Below are 19,912 nucleotides of genomic sequence, written 5' to 3' on the forward strand. Positions count from 1 at the left end.
TTAAACTCTTTGTTTTTTTAAACCAAACATGGTTAATTTAGCCACATGAGAAGCTGTAGGAAGGGGCTGCTATTCAACTCAAATTATAGAAAATCTACAAAAAGCCTGTTTTTAAATATTAATTATCTGAGGAATATGGGTGTGTGTGTCTGTGTGTGTGTGTCTACTTTATGGTTAGAGTACCATGTGAGGCCATAACCTTCAAACACAGACTGACAGTCCTGACATGCAAACCAGAGCGAAAGAGATCGAGAGAGCGAGAGAGAGAGAGAGAGAGAGAGAGAGAGAGAGAGAGAGAGGGGGGAAGGGAGAGAGACAAAGAAGAGAGAGAAAAGAGAATAAAAAGAGGATAAAAAGGATGAAATAGAGCCAAAAGTAAGCAAAAGACAGTGGAGAAATGCAGGAGAAATAAAGAGAGGGAGTGAGAGACAGCAAGTAAGATAAGTGAGTGACTATAAACGGGGATGAAAGTAAGGAAAAGCATTGAAAGAGTATAAGAGAATAATAGAGAAAATTAGAGTGCAAAAAGGGAGCGAGAAAGTGCAAACAAGAGATGCAGGAAGAAGGAAAACGAGAGAAAGAGAGAAATAAAGTAGAAAGAACAAGTGAAAGCAAGACAAAGGAGAGGAATGAGAAAAATAAAGACAGTAGAAGAAGCAAGACAGAGAAAAGGGGAGAATGGCAAGAGCTAGAAAAAGAAAATAGAGAAAAAAGAAGAAAACAAGGGAGAGCAAGCAAGTGAGTAAAGGGGAGAAAGAAAGAAAGAAAAAAGCACAAAAGAGAAGAGAAAGAAAGAGAGAAAGCAATATTTGATATTTATTTGAAAGAATGTGGGAAAAACAGAGGTAGAGAGAGTGTGTGTGTGTTTATGTGCACACACCATTTATTTAATCCCCACAGAAAGAGCGAGAGAGAGGGGAAAAGAGTGAGAGAGAGAGGAAAAGAGCAAGAGAGAGAAAGAGAGAGCGAGAGGGCACATTTCTGTGTTGGAGAGATGCTGTAACTGGGTTATACTGGAACGCCAAGACACAGATGAGTAGAGACACCTCTGCTGTTATGTAACCTCGAGGAGGATTTGGCAACCCAAGAACACAGAAATATATCTGCAGCTAACAGCTACAGGGATGTGGCTAATCATTTAACATGTGTTGTTTCTTTTTCTAGGACATTCTTAGAATGTTTTTCAATTAAAGCAGATTAAATTACATAACAGTATTTAATTATTACATTTTGGGGGGGGGTGGACTGAACTGATTTGGTAACAACTCAGCAGACATACGTAAACAGTACAATTTTGTTCCAAAGAGTTTGTTTTTGCAGGCCATACTTTTCATATATATCTCTTCTGGAACCTTTTAAAAGCGTTGTGGAACATTTTTAGAATTTCTTCACCCACTAGATACATGGCGACTATCATTTTCTCCAGATTATTATTTTACTAGGCTCTGATCTCTGCAGACATGAAGAACCTGAATGTACATACTGTCACACACACTACAGTGAGAAGGATGGGTGTCAGCTTGACAATAATTACTGCTGACAAATGCCCATTTTCTGAATGAAACACACCCCTGTGCACCCTACCCAGCACTCACAGACACATGCAAACAGAAACACATTCAAACACATGACCATACGCACACATTTCCTGAAGCTATGGAGTGATATGCCATAGGCTACTGTACTACATGACCTAAAATTGACCTTGACACACACATCATAAACATTTCATAAAAGCCCCAGATCAAAAGAGGAAGACCCCTGCATTTATCTTACCTTCAGATAACTGATGGCTCAAGAGCTAATGACTGTTAGAGCATTAGCTTATCGCTAATTATTAACCAGCGCTATGGAGGAAGTGTTGAGGAATGTGCCAGTCAAACAGATCAGCTTCTAGTGTGTGTGTGTGTGTGTGTGTGTGTTTGAGAGTATGATTATTAAAATGGAAGCAATACTAATGTAGTGTCGTGTTTCAACACTACACGTTTCATTCTAGCTGCCAAAAATAATAAAAACGTAATAATAATCTGATCATAGTTAATACATGTGTGTCTGATGTGTGCCATGATTCAGGGCTGAGTTTGTTTATGTACAATGCTGTGAACAAGTATTTGCCCCCTTGTTTTTGCTTTTTTGTCATTCTTACATTTTACAGATCATTAGACGATGTTAATTTTAGTTTTTAATGGGGAAAAAGCAATCCAAACAAAACTGTTCCTGTATGAAAATTTAATTTATCAAAATATTCTATTGACTGAAGAGGCAAAAATGTACTTTTTGAAAGATGTGTGTCCTGCTACATCTTGCTTACTCATTTTAACATGACATTTCAGAAAAAGAACATCATTCTAAACGTAAAACATGGTGGTTGTAGTGTGATGGGTCTGGGGCTGCTCTGCTGCTTCAGGACCTGAACAACTTCCTGTAATTGATGGAACCATAAATTCCGCTGTTTACCAGACAATCCTTACAGAGAATGTCCACCCATCAGTTTGTGACTTTAAGCTTAGGTTTACTTGGGTTCTGCAGCAGGACAATGACAAAGCAAGTCCACCTCTGAATTACTCAAAAAATCGAAACAAAATGAAGGTTTTGGAGTGGCCTAGTCAAAGTTTAATTGAGATGCATGCTGAGGCATGATTTTAAACAAGCAGTTTATGCTCGAAAACTATTCAATGTGGCTGAATTAAAACAATTCTGCAAAGAAGAGTAGGTCTAGACTCATTGCAAGTTATCACCAATGCTTGACGGTTTTGCAGTTGTTGCCACCAAGGGTGGCACAAGCAAGTTATTAGATTAAGGGGGCAAACACTTTTTCACACAGGGCTAGATTAGTTTGGATATTTTTTTTCCTTACTAAATGAAAAAAGGTTATCTTTGTCTGATATTCAAATGTGTTTGTTAATTTAAATATATATAAGAATGATAAAAAATAGCAAAAATACAAGAAATATGTAGGAGGAGACAAAAACTTTTTCACAGCACTGTACGTAATGTTGTAATAAAAATCTTTTAATGTTTAATGCTTCAAACATGCATTGGATACTGTATACACTGACATACCAAAAGTCATAGGATAGCAGTATGTTAATAGATCACAAAGTGTTATCTAAGGAAATGGCTTGGAAATATAAACACCTGCATATGTTGTGAGATTATATCTGTGAGTGAGGCTGAACACTGGCTAACATGCTCATGGGAAAGTGATGTGAATTATCAGAGTTAGAGTGAGGTCTTATAGTGGTACATGTTGCCCTCTGGACTTCATGTTGCTGCCACCTGTCTACTCTGCCTACTATTTTATTTTTTGTGTATTTATCTTTATCTATTTTGTTATATTCTATTTTTATTGCACTCTTTTATTTAGTTATCTCTTTTATATATATATATATTTTAACAACAGCTCTTGGGTGTAAACTGGAGCGTGAGATCACAATTTCGTTCCACCTTATGTACCACATGTGATGCGAATGACAATAAAATCTCCTTAAAACCTTGAAAGAAGGATGGGCTATTTCATTTCCTGCAGGCACTTAAAACTCCTCGATCCACAGTGTCAAGTGTGTACCGGGACTGCACAATAGAAGGCATTATCACCCACAGTGGACAGTGCAGTGGGCGATTATGATTATGTCATCTGGCTCAATCTAATTCAAGTTCTAAAAATAAGACTGGTTCATGTCCAATGACATTTGGCATGTCAGTGTATCTTTTAATATTGTTTAAAATTTGTAATATGTTCTTACCAGAGTGTCATCACTGCGTGCCACACTGATGTTGCTTCTGGACAGGAAGGAGCGGGACAGCCGGTTACACAGAGAGATCAGACGCACCGATTGCTGGAGGAGGCATAAAATTGAACAATATTTGAACATTAGTGAAAACCTCACACTAAGTGTTAGAATTCTTCATGTTTAAGATTAGTCTCCTGAAGCATGAAATTGATGCCAATCACAATCGTGTTTCGTCTGCATTAAATAAAGGGATTTCTTGCTTGGTAGAACACCAATTACCTGCCATTTATAATACAAACACACTAATCCAACTATTCTAGCAATGAAATTCAGGGCTTGAGGGCATTGGAACAGGGCAGGACTACTGGCAAGAGTAATACAAGCAGCGATTATCAAGCCATGTCATCGAGAATTTTTTGTGTAATTCTTGATCACATATTTTAAAAGTTATTTTCATACGCTACACGTCAAAATTTTAGAGCACCTTTTTTCCCTTTAAGGTCCAGTCAATAACTGTAAATGGTACAAAATCCAAAAATAAATCCAAAAATTATATATTGTAAAAAGTAAATAAATAAATGGTACAAAATCCAAAAATAAATCCAAAAATTATATATTGTAAAAAAATAAAAAAAAATAAATAATAAAATAATTTATTATTAAAGCTGGTATTGAATTTTTGTGGAAATGGATTCTAAAACCTGTCAAAGTCTTTGTCTGTAGTAAAGCAGTGCTCTAACAGATGATGTTCCTGCACTCTTTACTGCAGCATTTACACACTTACACACAGCACATTCACACTTAATCACACTTCATCATAATAACTATAAAAAGACACAAACACAGAGAACTCTGTAACTATTAAAAGTGTAAGTCTTTTCTTTAGAGAAATTACAGATGAAGGCAGAGAGCGGTGAGTAGTGTTTCCTACACCTTTAAAAGACTCTTAGAAACTGGCTGACCCACATGGCATCAGCGCCTTTAGCTCAGCTTAACATAATTTATATTCATAAAGTTATATTCATAAATTCATAAAGTTTTTCCGTGTGTAATGAAAATGTACCTTCCACTTTCTCCGGGCTGCAAATTTCTTGAATTTCTCCATGTTCACTGCAGACTCCTTGCGACTAAGTGCCTGCTGTGTGTCCTTTGGCTGGAAAAAAAATTATTGCAATTATTTAATAAGCTCATACATTTTCTGACATAAACACGTAAAATCAATGCAGAAAAGGCAACAGGCAAACCTTGATCCAGGGATGATGCAGGCTGTCCTGGATCGTCATTCTTTTTCTGTGGGGAAAACAAAAAGGAACAGCTGTATTTTTGGTAGTGTGTCAAACACATCTGGCATTGAAATGAAAATGAGGTAAACCAGGTAACCAACCAAATAACTAACCCACAAACCAACTAAGTAACCAACCACCCAACCAACCAAGTAACCAACAAAGCAACCAACAAAGCAACCAACCAATTTACCAACAAAGCAACCAACCAACCAAGTAACTAACCAGCTTACAAACTAACCAACCAACCAAATAACTAACCAGCTTACAAACAACCAACCAACTAACTTACTAACCAACCACCTACACCACTAACCAACAAACCAATTAACTAACCAACCAACTAAATAAAAAAAACATGCAAAATTATTCCCTGTTACCCAAAGTCCAACTGGAGAATCACTGTATCAAGGTGTTTTGCACCTTAAGATCTTTCTACTTAATAGGTCAAATCAAATGTGAACAAAATGCACTAAATACTGCTCAGAAAAGAGTTGAACATAACCCTGGATCAAATGGATCCCACAGAGCTTTAACTAAGCCCTCACCTCTGTGGTTAACAGCCGCACCACCTTTTAATACCTAGATCAGACAATGATTTCTATGGAAGTGCTTTCAGTTCTCACTCAATACACAGTGGATATAAAAGAGGTCAACCCACAATGTGAAGTGGGACCAAATGGGAGAAGTGCATAGGCTTTGTGACTAACATATCACCAGCCACCAACTACAGTGTAGAGAAGGAATTGAAAGCCCAAGAAGGAAATGCTATTGTCTACAGTTCTGGGGATATACCGCTGGTTCCTGTGCATGCAAGGTCTGTTCCTTTTTACTGAGGTCCAGAGTCATGTTTTTTTGTGACCCTTATATTAAAAAATGACTTTGACATGACGAATGCAGTACTGTTTATCCTGACAACAGAAAACACTGTGCATGTCACATTGGCCAGACATCAGCTGATTATCAAACCATACTAGGCTCACTTATGGCAATTATCACGCTATGTTTAGGTGGTGACGGAAATGTCAATGAAGTGGTATTTATGAGGAAAATTTTGAATTAAGGATGATACGGTTTTGCATTTTTAAACTTAGCTGTCTAATATTGTCTATAATAAAAAAGACCAGCAACACTCTTTGACTGCTGATTTGATGTTTTAATAAAGATACAAAGGAGTACAAAAAAGTTTCTGAACCCAGGCCTTCATTAGGGTTAAAAGACAGCAGATAACACCACCAATTTAAATATATGCTTGAACAACACAACAACCAATGAAAACTCTTTAGATACCACAAGACAATTAGCCAATAAGAAACTGAACCACTTATACAAAAAAGAAACAAACACAGTCATCAACACATTTCAAGGAAATTCTCAAAATATAATCAATATACCATCCTCCACAATTGAGCTGTCAGTTTTTTATTGGTTGATTGTCCGACCTGTGGTATTTGGAGGATTGCCATTGGCTACTGTGTTTTTCAAGCATGTAATTACAAACTTTACGTACTCTGATGCACAGCTGAGTGCAGAAACTTGTTGGTACTTCTTAGCATCCTTAATAAAACGGTAAATTCATTTTAAAATCATTTTGTTGAACAATCTTCAGTTTATGTCAATGACTATATTTTTGTTCTCAGATTTCCTAAAGATTGTGAGATTTCTCCATGTATATTGGGGTGACTTCTACCAAGCATCTGAAAAGAATTAAGTATTTACTAGTTAACCATCTAGTATTGGTATATACAAAATGGCAATGAGAAGTTAAATCCAGCACTGACAGATCATTTTCAATGATTTTAAGGTTTCCTCTACAACTATGGTAAGTTATAATTCATTAATAGCTACAGTTTTACTAATAGGACAAATGCACAATAACACAGTTTAGGCAGCACTCACAGATTACATTTATTCAATGCAAAGGACATGTGTTCACTCAAATTTACCATGCTCAGATTACCTATGCTCTTGTACAAAACTGCAGATTATGCTTCTGTACAATTTACTCTTTTTTATGCTTTGAAAGCATGCACACACACAATCAAATGTCTCTTGTGTTCTTGCAGACTCTCCTATGCTTTCAATGCAACAAAGCTTCCTTTCTCATTGGTTAGGAAAAGTACAATAGAACCCCTTGCTTCAAGATGGATGGATCTTCAAGTGTTTTGTCAAGCTGTGCTAGCCACTGATATTTGATATAAGGTGCACAGTTTTTCTTCTCTAATTTTATCCCATTTTCTCCCCAATTCAGAAGGCCAATGAGCCCACTCCCTCATTAGGACCCTATCACTAGTAATGTCTTTAACACTAGCAATGTGAAGACTAGCGCTTTCCTCCTCCAATACAAGTAAAGCCAAACGCCATCTCTTTTCCAACTGCTGCTGATGCATTCTGGGCATTACTGTGTAGCCACCATGCTTAAAGAAAAGTGCAGCAGACACCTGTGCTAAGCGACATAACCGTGGCCAATTGTGCTCCCTCTGACTCTGGCTGCTGATGGCAAGCAGCATGACCCTGGAGCCCAGACCCACAATTTTTTTTTTTTACATTTTTCACGATTATTCTGTTTTCTATCATCATGTGCTTGGAGTATTACAAAATTGTATACATCAAATTAAATGATATAGCATTCATCATTTATGTAGAGGAGCTGAAGCAAGTAATCGTATCTGATTGGCTGAAGACAGTTTTGTCTTTACAGTGCAAGATCATAAACCAGTTCATACAAGAGCAAAGCTAATCTGAGCAAGAACAACATGGTTAATTTAAGAGTAATAATGGCATATAAAAAGTCTTTTTTTGTAATTTCTAGAGCTCAAAATATCAGAAACAGAAATGTAGATAAAACATAAAATGGTACTACTTACAAAATGTATTACACTAAAACAGCATATGTAAAATAAAACAGAACAGAAAATAACTGAATGTCTCTACACACGATACAACATCAGTGACTCTCCAGATGGCTTGGACTCTTACTTTGGGTCTTTGACGAGAAGCCGCATGATGAAGTCTTTGGCCAGAGCGCTGGTGTTGCTGAAATATTCCTCGTCAAATTCATAGTCCACCGCTGATACGTTGGCCAGCGTCTCCTGCTTGTTCTCACCCAGGAACGGAGAAGCACCACTCAGCCTGCAGGATGACAGGAGATACGTGTGAAGAAAAGAAAGGGAAGTAATCATTTGTATAAGAAATATCCAAAAACATAGCTCTGCCTTTCTGTGTTATAACAGCACTGAGGCTGAACAGAACAGTCAACTGCTGCGGCTCCTCATAGAACAAAGCCGATTTGTGTTAAGCTGCATTAAATCAAAGGAACTGCCACAAAAGCACAGTGTTAATACTGTAAGTCTGAGAAAAGCGTGTTGTTTACTACAGACTTTAGAAGGTATATTATGAGAGTATTTCCAGTCAGGGTAAAATACAGTGTATGTGGGCTGTGGGTGAAAAACAATAGCCTTTATTCCCAAACTGTACCCACATACTATTAACAAAGAATCTCCAATTCGATTCAATTTTTTTATTTGGGTTTTAATCAGTTTATGAGCACAGTAGGATCCATCTTTATAAGAGCTGAACATTTCTGTGGTTTAAAAAACACATGATGAGCCTGATGTAGACTTTTTGTCAAGAAGCAATTTCCAAAACTTATTATAAAAATACTGAATTATGCACACTGTCCTAAATGTAAATTACATAGGTTTATAACAAGTCACCCACTTTTAAAAAAGGGTTTTCAATGATTGGACAGTCAATAGATGTAGCACACCATTTTATTTTAAAAAACGAAAGGGAAAAATACATATCTGAACACCTTTGAAAGTAATGAATGAGGGGTCTTTTAGGCCAAATCCAAAACAGTGTTTTCCTGGAAAATCTTATAGTACTTCATGCTCCCCTCTGTTGACAACTTTCATGGTAATGCGGATTTCATTTTCCAGCAGGACTTGGCTCACTGCTCACACTGATTTTTTGGGGTTTTCATTGGCTGTAATTCATAATCATCAACTATAAAAGAAAGTGTGTAATACATCTACATAATATGAGTTTCACATTTTTAAGATGCACTAGTATATCTGTTTTGGCTTAATAGTGTGTTAATATGAAAACAACGTAAAATAAAGACTTGTTTTTGTTTTTATTGTCTATGCAAGGGGTGGGAATCACAGGGCATCTCACAATACAATATCACGATAATGTGATTCAGTGAGACTCGATATACTGCAAGACAATTCACTGCAAAACTTCAGAGCATTAGTGTTACTATAGATGATAAAATACTCCTAAATAAACAAATATCAGGATTTATGGATCAATTGCTGTCAGTTTCACAAAATTTGACCACTAGTATTCTTTTCTGCAGGTTTACCCTAATCATTTGATTACCGCCACCACGTGGAGTCATAAAACAGTAATTTATTAAGTCCAATTGTGGGGTAAGTATATTTTAATAAAAATTTGACACCATGTATCAGTAATGTATATTAAAAAAATGGTACAAAGTATCACAATATCTAGATTTTGTCCCATCCTTAGTCTATACCCCCTTTGGTGATATTTATGTAATTCAGAGTTATAAAAAAAAACACCGAGCAGTTGACAGGTTGATAGGTCAGACATGAACATCCCAGCTGTGAACAGTTCAGAGGTTTTAAAATATTCCCACTTCTCTATAAAAAAAAAACACATCTCTTCACTGCTGTGGCTAATTAAAAGGGCAAATATTGGACAAGCTGTGGGCCACGTTTGCGCCATTTGGCAACGAAGCCTTGTAGCAAGAACATTAACAAAATTCACTGATTCATTTAACATGGCAGCTGTGCTGGAATCACACAACCAATTAACAGGATTCCCAGTGGATGAAAACAGCAAAAAAAAGTAAAACAGTAGGAGAGACACGGCATATGCATGGTAATGATGTAGAAGTGAAGTGAGAAAAGAGATGATAACAACCTGTTGTTTGGCTCTATTTTTACCATGTCTAGAATGACAGCAGTGTGAGAGAGAGAAAGACGAGAGAGAGAGAGAGAGAGAGAGAAAGAGACAGACAGAGAGGAGGAAAACGAGTGAAAGAGAAAGAGAGAGTATATTAGTGTTAGAGCTAATATACATGTGAGACCCAAGAGAAAACGATGAAGACAGAGGTGAGAAACAGAACAACAAATGTGTTGCTTTGATTTAAAAAAAAAAAAAAAAAAAAGCATATATCATTTATTTTAAAGGACCATTATGGACTACATTTTCTGTAGTAACTCTTAACATGATCAGGATGTATCACATAAATCTGTGTGTCTGTGTGCCTCTAAATCTGCCCACCACCATTCCCCTCAGTCTTATTTCCACATCCTGTGTTGCTAGGTATAGAAACAGCAAACAGGTAATCACCGAGCTTCAGTAAGATTGCTAACTATAGCTGGGTAATTTACCACCACCATTACCATAGTAGAGATGGGCATTTTGCAAACTGCAAAAGTATGTATGCATTAATCATCTACAGAGAACGACTTGTCGTTGCTTGCCACTGTGTGCCAATCTGGCAACCTACATAAGCTTGGTATGTGAAAAGAAGCTGGGGGGGCATTCCTCTATGATCGGGAGATCGCTGGATTGATACCCAGTCATGCAGCTTGACATCAGCTGCTGGAGCCCTGAGAGAGCCCAATTTGCCCTGCTCTCTCTGGGAGGATAGATGGCACTCTTTCCTCACATTACTCCAAAGGGTGATGTTAATCAGTATAATGCATCTGTGAGCTGATGTTGAAGAATCAAATCACTGTGCTTTCCTCCGAGTGCACTGTGATGCTACTCGGCAATACTACATCAGCAGCAGTTAAAAAAGAGGTGGTGGTTACTTCACATGTATCAGAGGCTAGCTGGCACATGTATCATGTGCTAGTCTTCACCCTCCTTGTGTTGTGGCATCACTTGTGATGGGGGACATACCGCTAAGTAGCAGCTGAATGGGTGAACAGCTTTTAAAACAAAAATAACACAAGATGCGAAAAGTAAAACAGTCCGTCACACTACCAGCATCCCTCACTAAGCAGCTGATCCTCCAGCATCCACCACTATTTTCAGCTAGTTGCTGTAATTAGGAAACTTACATTTGGCGCTTTATTTTTAGCATTGTTCTGTATTTGACTGATGCAGAATTTTACTGTTAGAATTTCACAGTAAAATCACATTAATTTGTTACAGTGTTCATATATATATATATATATATATATATATATATATATATATATATATATATATATATATATATATATATATTCATCAAATATTTATTTAAATATAGACACACACACACAGAGCTGCTGGTTATATTTACAGAGTGTCATATTCATTTTGATCAAAATTCAATAGGATCATGTGAACACCTGTGCCAGGTCAGGAAGCAAACAGCGAAAAGCACACAGCACAGCACTCAGTAATTAGACAGACAGTCATTTGCATAATGTTTTGAGACAGCTGATATGGAGAGAACCATTAACACGTGTTGTGTTCAACTGTAGAATGTATCAGTGCTGTTGATGTTCCCACAATTGCATCGTTCCATGATGATCTTAACTCCAGTTGCAGTCAGCATCCTCTGTTTTTATCTCATCACACACCCACACAAACTTTCCAATGACCTCAATGGCAGAACCAAATATACCACCACATATAGTGGCCCCCTGTGCACAAGTTTAACCTTTAGTTAAGTGCAATTGTATACTAATTAGTTGGAGAATGCTTCTGTCAGCACTGCAAATTTCTGTAAAGAAACATGAGACATTTCATACGGACATAAAATTTTTTAAGTATTGTATTCTTCGGACTAATCCTTTAATTTTTTCAAAAAAATTGACAGTGTGCTTTATAATCCAGTGCGCCTTGTGTTTGAATTCTGTAAAGCCATTTTGCTGAAGTACAGCCTTATAAGGGACAGTTTTCAATGAAATTTCTCCAGCACTAAGCAGCATTAGCATTAGCCGCTACCCGCAGCGCTACCTGATACCACCCTGGGTCACCGGAACATTTAGGGTACCTCAGTCTAGCTCTATCGGGCGGCATTTACATCCTGCTAGCACTGCGGTTAGCGGCTAATGCTAATGCACCAGCCTTAGTGCTGTAGAAATGTTATTGAAAACTCACCCTTAGACAAAATATTGGAAATCTAAGCTGCATTATGTCATCTACATCACCTGGTCACTGGTCTATGTCAGTTCAGGAAATTTCTTTTTAGATATTGCGCCGAATTTTGCCTCTGAGCCAAATTTTGACTCATTCATGCACATGTGTCACACAGCAATATAAGTGTAATCTTTTTTCTGTTTATAAATAAGGGTTTATCTATAGTTACAGAAGATTCAAGAGTCATAAGTGTGCACCCATACTGCTGCATGATGTGCATGTATGGGAATCAAAACACTGGCCATTTTTCTTCTGGTGACAATAGACTGCTTCAACTTCCAGTAACTGCTCACAACGTCTGAACAACAAAAAAAATAAATAAAAATAAAATAAAAAATGCTATCACACTGTAAGCAATCCGAATTATTGTTCGACTCATCCAGACCGAGACCATCTTTTGTGGTTCAACCAAAATTTGGACCTTTGGCCAATAATAGGGTTCATTGCACTTTTTAAACCAGATATTTTGTTTTAGACCAAACTGATAAATCTGACAGTCCAGACCAAAACCAATTATGGGAAGCTGACATGTTACTGTCACCCATCAAACAACATCACAATGGTGATTCCTGTATCTACTGTAACTATAAATGAATCCTTATTCATAAACAAATATAAAATAAATTCTCATTGTCCTGCATGGCAAACATGCATGTTAGGAGGGTCAGATTTAGCACAACCCCTGAAAAACCAATTTGCCAAATGGACTACATGGCGATGTCTGATACACATCCTTCTAAAAACCAAGCAATGTCGAATATAGGGAGATTCAGCCCATGTAGTTGTTGATAAAAGGAGATAGCACACTTAACTACAGTGTGAAACAAAACTACCTGGACCAAAAGAATACAATACAACAAATATATGAACCTTGGTTTAGACTTTGTTCCAGACTTTTATGTGTAAAAACAGCCTCAGTTTCAGCTGTAGGTTTAGTGGCAGTCAGAAAGTCACTGCTAAGGTAGCAAACTAAGATGCAAGGGCTATCCAGGAATCAAGTTCAGGCTGAGAATTTCCAAAACTTCAGTGATTTATGCTAAATTGTTAATAAAATGTAAATGTAATTTTTTGTATAACACCCTATTAAATTACATAATTACATTTAAACATTAGAGCAGCACAACAGCAGTAGATTTGGTCTGCTAATGAGCGATATTGCACTTTATTTAATGAAAATCTTTTTATTATCAGGCATTTCCTCTGCTCAGTAAAAGCGCATCAATTATGGAGGTAATAGAAAATCAAATGGTTATGACGATGCTGTTCTCTGCTCTGTACTGGATGCTTCAGCTGAAACGACTACAGCACACAGTAAAGTATTACCAAAATCAATTTCCATGCTAAATATAATTCATAATGCCCAAGCAAATAGGCTGCCATCATTGTTTATTAGTGTGAGAAATGGTTACGGCTTTTACTTTACAAAATGCAAAGCAATCACAAAAACAGACGAAGCCTGAAGCCAGAGGGCAAGGGAATAAAACGTGTGCATAATTCACATTTGATGTTACCTTTAATCACAGTCATCAGCACTGTCAGGAAATACTTACAATATATAAGTTATCACTCCAACACTCCTGGAACGAGAGAAAGAGACAGACAGACAGAGTGAGAAGGAGACGAGCAATTACTTGAGAATACAACAATGTAGTATAAATAATCAGGCCTGAGCAGAGTGTGGGGTGGATTTCTTACCACATGTCTGCCTCCAGTCCCAGGGGCTCATAGTTTACTACTTCTGGAGCTGAAAAACAGCAGAGCATACAGACAGCTTAAAACCAGCAACGTCTGAAAGTGCTTACAGAAGATCAGCCTGGAACTGAGCACTGACAGGAGAGGAGGGTGTTTCTATGCTGTTATTCACACCAAAATATTTGAGCTGTGAAATGAGTCACTCGTTAAGAGAGTAGGGAAATCTCAGTTTCGGAAGTGTGAAGGATATAAATGGAGGACCTGAATGTGGTGGTGTCTGTGGGATGGGTCTAATCTGAGAGAAGTTTGTGTCTGGTTATATAGTCACAAAGTGATAATGCTGGAGCTTTGGCCAGTGCTTACTCAAGCATGTGTATTTTTAGGCTAATTATTCCTCACTAAGAACTCGAAACTCTGATTCTGGAACTTTTCATTGATATCCCTTATTGATAGGTTTGAGAATAGAACTAGAAGAAGAGATACTCTATTATGATGATGTGAATTGGACGAAAACTTGTGGTTTTGTTGGTTTATACTGGTCTTGTTTTTCTAGTTTGAGTTGTTTCCAAAACAAATGAAAGAGTTTGGAAGTAGAAATGGCATGGTAAGTCCTCTGTTGTCCTTCAATCAGTCTTTCAAATTTGAGGAGTGTCTTCACACAACTGGTGTTCTGAGATCTTTTCAAACGTGTTCTGTAGCATTTCATTCTTGACTCATTAGGGCTGGGTGACATATCGAGTTTTTAAGATTTATTGATATATTTTCATATGAGAAAACAGTATTGTTTATATCGTTTAAACTATGCTGCGTTCCAATAAGCTTGTAGAGAGTAAGCTTTTCTCTTCCCTTCAATGGTTATGAGAATAAACCATTCTCACATTGTCATTCTGCTTTTTGAAGTGGAAAAAAACATGTATTTGAAGAATCATAATTAATTGGTGTAAATTAAACTTTTAGTTGTCAAGAATATAAAATCCTGCTAAAACTACTAGGTTATTCTAATATACAGGAAACGGCACTGAATGATAAAAGCACCTGTATAAAATCTGGAGAATATCGCTTTGTCTCAGGAGTGTTGTTTTGTTACCTTGATAAAAAAAAAACAATCAAGATACATATTGTATATCGTCATTTAGAAAAATCATCCAGATCAGCCCTATGACTACTTTAGAACTCTAACTTTGTATTAAACCATTTCTGGGGACTTTCTAAAGTATGCTTTGGCTTCTTTCAGGTTTTTTTTAATGCCAGTGATAGTAACTGCATTGTGTTTCTTACGTCTTTCGGGCTAAGAGGGACTTTTCCACTATTTCTCAGGACTTTCCACCAGTGTCTGGGAAACTATTTTCCTCTCGTTTCTAAACAAGTGTGTGTGTGTGTTTCTACGTTCATTTATTTCTTTGTAGCTATTGTATAGTGATCTTGGGTTTAATACCAGTCTAATTTGAATTATCATTAATACAGGCAAGCCATGTATAACCAGATGAATTAAATAATGACATTATATTGACAAAAGTATTGGGGCACCTGCTTATTCATTGTCTGTTCAAGGGTATCGAATATGCATATTAAAAAGATTTAATCCTGCTGATGACTGTCTTTACTAGATTTTGAAACACTTCTGCTGTGTTTCTCCTCCACCAGTCTTACACACTGCTTTTGGATAACTTTATGCCACTGCTGGTGCAGAAATTCAAGCAGTTCAGTTTGGTTTGATGGCTTGTGATTATCCATCTTCCTCTTGATTATATTCCAGAGGATTTCAAATTTGGTAAAATCAAAGAAACTCTTCATTTTAAGTGGTCTCTTAATTTTTTTTTCCAGAGCTGTATTTAGCAATACATCTATATGCAACTTAAATTGCCTAATTGCATTCATTAGAGGGCTGTTCAAAAACATTTGGACATATAATGTGTAAACAAATATAATGATATTATAACTACACTTCTACTGATTGTAGTAACGACTGTGAGGGGGGGTTGTTTATATAAGACATAGTTGAAGCCATCCAGTGCAATTGCTCTTTTGCTAGGTCAGGACAACCTTGGCAGCTATTAGCGATAGCAAAAGCTCCCCATTAAATTATTTTTCAGCCGTGTGTGATATAGAGTGTAAGCTCTATTAAAAACGAGTGTTGTTTAGACCTAGCGAGATGCTAAATGAGGCATGAGATGCTATTCTTCAGTGGCCTTTGGTTAATCTGGGGGGATAATTGTCCCTCTATTAGCTCTGCTGTCTCATCACACCCTGCAGCCGCATTGGCTGACATTCAAACACGACTGAGTGAGATGCCAGATAGACATAATGGGGTTGGAAGAGTGGGGGGGGGGTTTGAGCTCAAAAAACAAACACAGCTAGCTGACTCATGGGTAGAAGAAGAAGCTTCAGTGGTTTGGGAGAGGCTGCTGCTGCTGCTTTCAGTCTGAGGCAAGACTTAAAACCACATGGCTAGAGAATCCTTACTTGAACTACAGGGTGGATTTCGCAGGACATTCCAGGATACCACGGTTTTGATCCGCGCTAAAGCTAGGCAGTTATGTCAGGCTATTGATTTGGGATACAGATGAACAGACTGGAGGGAAGACTGGGCCGAACAGGGTTGGCAAACTGACCTACAAATTCGGGAGTGCCAAAGATGTTTTTGAAATCGTTGCTAAAATCGATCTTGTGGGCCAGGCCGAAGTCGATGAGCTTAATGCGAGGGTGAGGCATGCTCCGGTTCAGCAGCATGATGTTCTCTGGCTGGAGAGAGAAAGAGAGAGTGACAAAGAAGAAGCATTTGAGACAAGATAAATCTAATATCACAAAACATAGAATGAGGGCAATGGATCAGAAAGTAGAAAAGGATCAGAACGAGAGCGCTGGAGCAAACCAGGCGAACGAGACAGAGAGAGAGAGAGAGAGAGAGAGAGAGAGAGAGCAACAGAAAGAGAGAACGAAAATACCAGGATGCAGCCTTAACACATGGAAATTGCATGCAAAGCTGCACAAGTTCTCACTAGAAAGCAGAGCACTACTCAAGCCTGGCTGTAACGCGTCCCAGCCAGGAAATTCCACGGAAACAATACTTCCTTCTCTCAGCTTGCTTCACTCACGGCCTAATCTTTTAAAAGCTCTACTGACTTCAAAAAATATCAAAACGATATGCTAAGGAATGCTCCCAGAACCGAGGCAGATCTTATTACACAGGCAGGGCTAGACATGTGGGATTAAGAATAAGGTGAATCAGTTACAGTACTAGCATAGAAGGAGACCCATTGCACAAAATAGATACAGCTCTGGAAAAAAAATTAAGAGACCACTTCAGTTTCTGAATCAGCTTCTATGATTTTGCTATTTTGCTATAAGTATATGTTTGAGTAGAATTTGCATTTATTTGCAGAAAATGAGAAATTTCTGAAACAGCAAAAAAGATGCAGAGCTTTCAAACCAATATTTGATGGAATAATCCTGGTTTTTAATCACAATTTTCATGCATCTTTGCATGTTCTTCTCCACCAGTCTTACATACTGCTTTTGGATAACTTTGTGCCACTCCTGGCTTGTGATCATCCATCTTCTTCCTGATTATATTCCAGAGGTTTTCAATTTGGTAAAATCAAAGAAACTCATCATTATTTTTAAGTGGGCTCATTTTTTCTCCAGTACTGTCTATAAGACATTACGTGTTGATTAATGTTTTTAAATGCCATTTGCTAGCATGATAGACACACTGAGTAAGACATCACAAATCCCTTTACAACACAGTCAGATAACAAAACACTGCCTCACGTTTTGCAACCTTGCTATATTGCAGAACTATGAAACAATACAACTATGAACAACTACAACAATATACCCTGGCAGTTAAGACCTTGGGAAGACCTAGTGATCTATAGGCGAGCCATCCACCACACATCACATAGCTTGGGGGGATTTAGGGCGTGCCTGTTTGTGTTTGGTATTGTGGAGACGCAAATAATACGCACAGTGCGGTTTGAAATGCGCAATAGGCATTAACTAATTATCTTTCTTAATCATGGGTGTGTTTTAAGGGGAACCTGAAAGTAAACCAATAAGTGTTTTAGTTGCCTTACATTCCCTATAAGAGCTGGGTGTGCTCTGGATTTGGGGGATTGGTATTTTAACGGCGCAGTGCGTCTGCGCTTCTCAGCAGAGGAAACTGACCTGCGTGTTCATGCTGTAACAGTATTGATTTTTCTATTTTCTATTCTGTTTATTGTTGATGTTAAAGTTGGGTTTGCTCACTGCGGTGTGTCTATATGTGTGTGTAAAAAGCCAACATAGCAATGAACATCTGAATGTTGACTGTTGTCAGGGTTCAAATCAGTCAGTGGCGCACCTGTGTTTTCCTCCACCAAGATAGCAACACGGCAGAAATTTACCACTATGCCCGTCAGCAGAAATATATTTGTAATTTTTGTTGTTGTTTTAACGGCATAGGCGCAAGGCGTGAAAATATTGAAATACTTAAACCACCTCAATTTCTCCGTGTGAAATAAAGATCTGGATAAGTTTAGAGCTACACTTTGATGAAAAATAACATTTTATTTATTTCTAAAACAACAGCAAAACTCAAGTATATTTCTCAAGGTGCGGTGTCTCCATGTCTCTGTGATCTCTTTCTGGGGTCATTTGGTGTAATCTGGCACATCTAACACTAGGATGAGAGCATAACTATTGATTTGCTATGGCTGGCCCACACCTCCACTAAGCACCTCAGCGTGGGGTCTGGGTGAGAATCAAATCTACCGCAGCTCAGGCCAGCTCCGTACCTTCAGGTCAAAGTGAGCAATATGTTTGGAGTGCAGGTAGTTGACGCCATCCAAGATCTGCTTGAGGAACTCTGTGGCCTCCTCCTCGCTGAGAGACTCCTTCTCGGCCAAGAAGTCGAACAGCTCTCCACCCGCCACACTGCAGAGAGAACAGAGGAAAAGTGGCAATGCTGATTGCAGGCTGGGTGATTAGACAAAAACAAATGAATAAATTAATAATAATAATAATAATAATAATACTTGAAGCCACTATATACTAAATACTATAGGAATTATAGGAGCGTATTGTTACTATTACGTATGTAGCTGTTCAGTGTACTACAACCACAGGTATACTTATGATATACCATGATATAAGAATCAATTATGTGATGCCTACATTTTTTGTTAGACTAAAATTATATATATTATATATATATATATATATATATATATATATATATATACACACAAATTCAAATCATGCATAAAATCATGCCACATCATTTCTATTTTCTACAAAAACTTCAGTCTGAATACTATAGGGATTTTTGGATTTAGAGACCTCTCTGGTGAAAATGGTGTAATTGCACAGAACATGTGAAAGGGTACTTTTAATCCAAGTTAAAGTTAATAAATGTGTTAATGAAATACTGTCAAAATATGAAGAAACATTACATAGACGTACAGTATGCTGATAGTATTTCAAAAACGATCAATTTTGTGATTTACAGGAAAGTCTTTTAAGTACTTTTTAGTAAATTTAAGTATTGTTTATAAAACATTACACTACTGAGAACCTGTAAAAAATTAATATAAAAGTAAGAATAAAGATAAATTATGGTCAGATCATATGATATTTTCACGGCCGTATTTAATTAACCTGTATTAGAAACACTTCAAAGCACTTATCTGAATTGTTTACATGAAGATACGAAATTTGTAAAATTTTATTTGACAGCATCATTGACTCATACACAGAAACCCTATACGAGATATGCTCCAGCCTAGAGCACACAAAGCTCAAATATCCTGGACAAATTTGACATTCGTCTGTCTGAAAACGGAGAAGGTTCAGTACAGCATTTACAGATCAACAGTCGGAGCTGCAGTTTCACTGCCAAACCACATAGAACTAGCCAAACGAGGAAATCTGACAACCAGCTACAGACAGAAGAGTCTAAACAGGACACCAATCTCAGCAGAGCATTACTGGGCAAAGGTCCACAAGATGAATCACAGCATGGCATAAGATGGACATTTTAAGCAAGTA

At 37.4% G+C, this 19,912-nt stretch overlaps 1 protein-coding gene across 1 annotated transcript in view; it reads right to left on the bottom strand.

Annotated features, from left to right (window-relative positions):
* The window catches only part of dapk1 (death-associated protein kinase 1), a 101,645-nt gene that overhangs the window by 33,088 nt on the left and 48,645 nt on the right, over positions 1–19,912 (bottom strand). The window contains exons 4-11 of the mRNA XM_007257684.4: positions 18,661–18,799; positions 16,498–16,627; positions 13,889–13,937; positions 13,744–13,770; positions 7,997–8,149; positions 4,979–5,024; positions 4,798–4,887; positions 3,747–3,839 (exon numbers count right to left, since the gene is read on the bottom strand). Of these exons, the coding sequence (XP_007257746.2) occupies positions 3,747–3,839; positions 4,798–4,887; positions 4,979–5,024; positions 7,997–8,149; positions 13,744–13,770; positions 13,889–13,937; positions 16,498–16,627; positions 18,661–18,799 (727 nt within the window). The remainder of the gene's footprint in view (positions 1–3,746; positions 3,840–4,797; positions 4,888–4,978; positions 5,025–7,996; positions 8,150–13,743; positions 13,771–13,888; positions 13,938–16,497; positions 16,628–18,660; positions 18,800–19,912) is intronic.

Source organism: Astyanax mexicanus, chromosome 22 (genome assembly GCF_023375975.1).
Source record: "Astyanax mexicanus isolate ESR-SI-001 chromosome 22, AstMex3_surface, whole genome shotgun sequence".
Classification (NCBI taxonomy): domain Eukaryota; kingdom Metazoa; phylum Chordata; class Actinopteri; order Characiformes; family Acestrorhamphidae; genus Astyanax; species Astyanax mexicanus.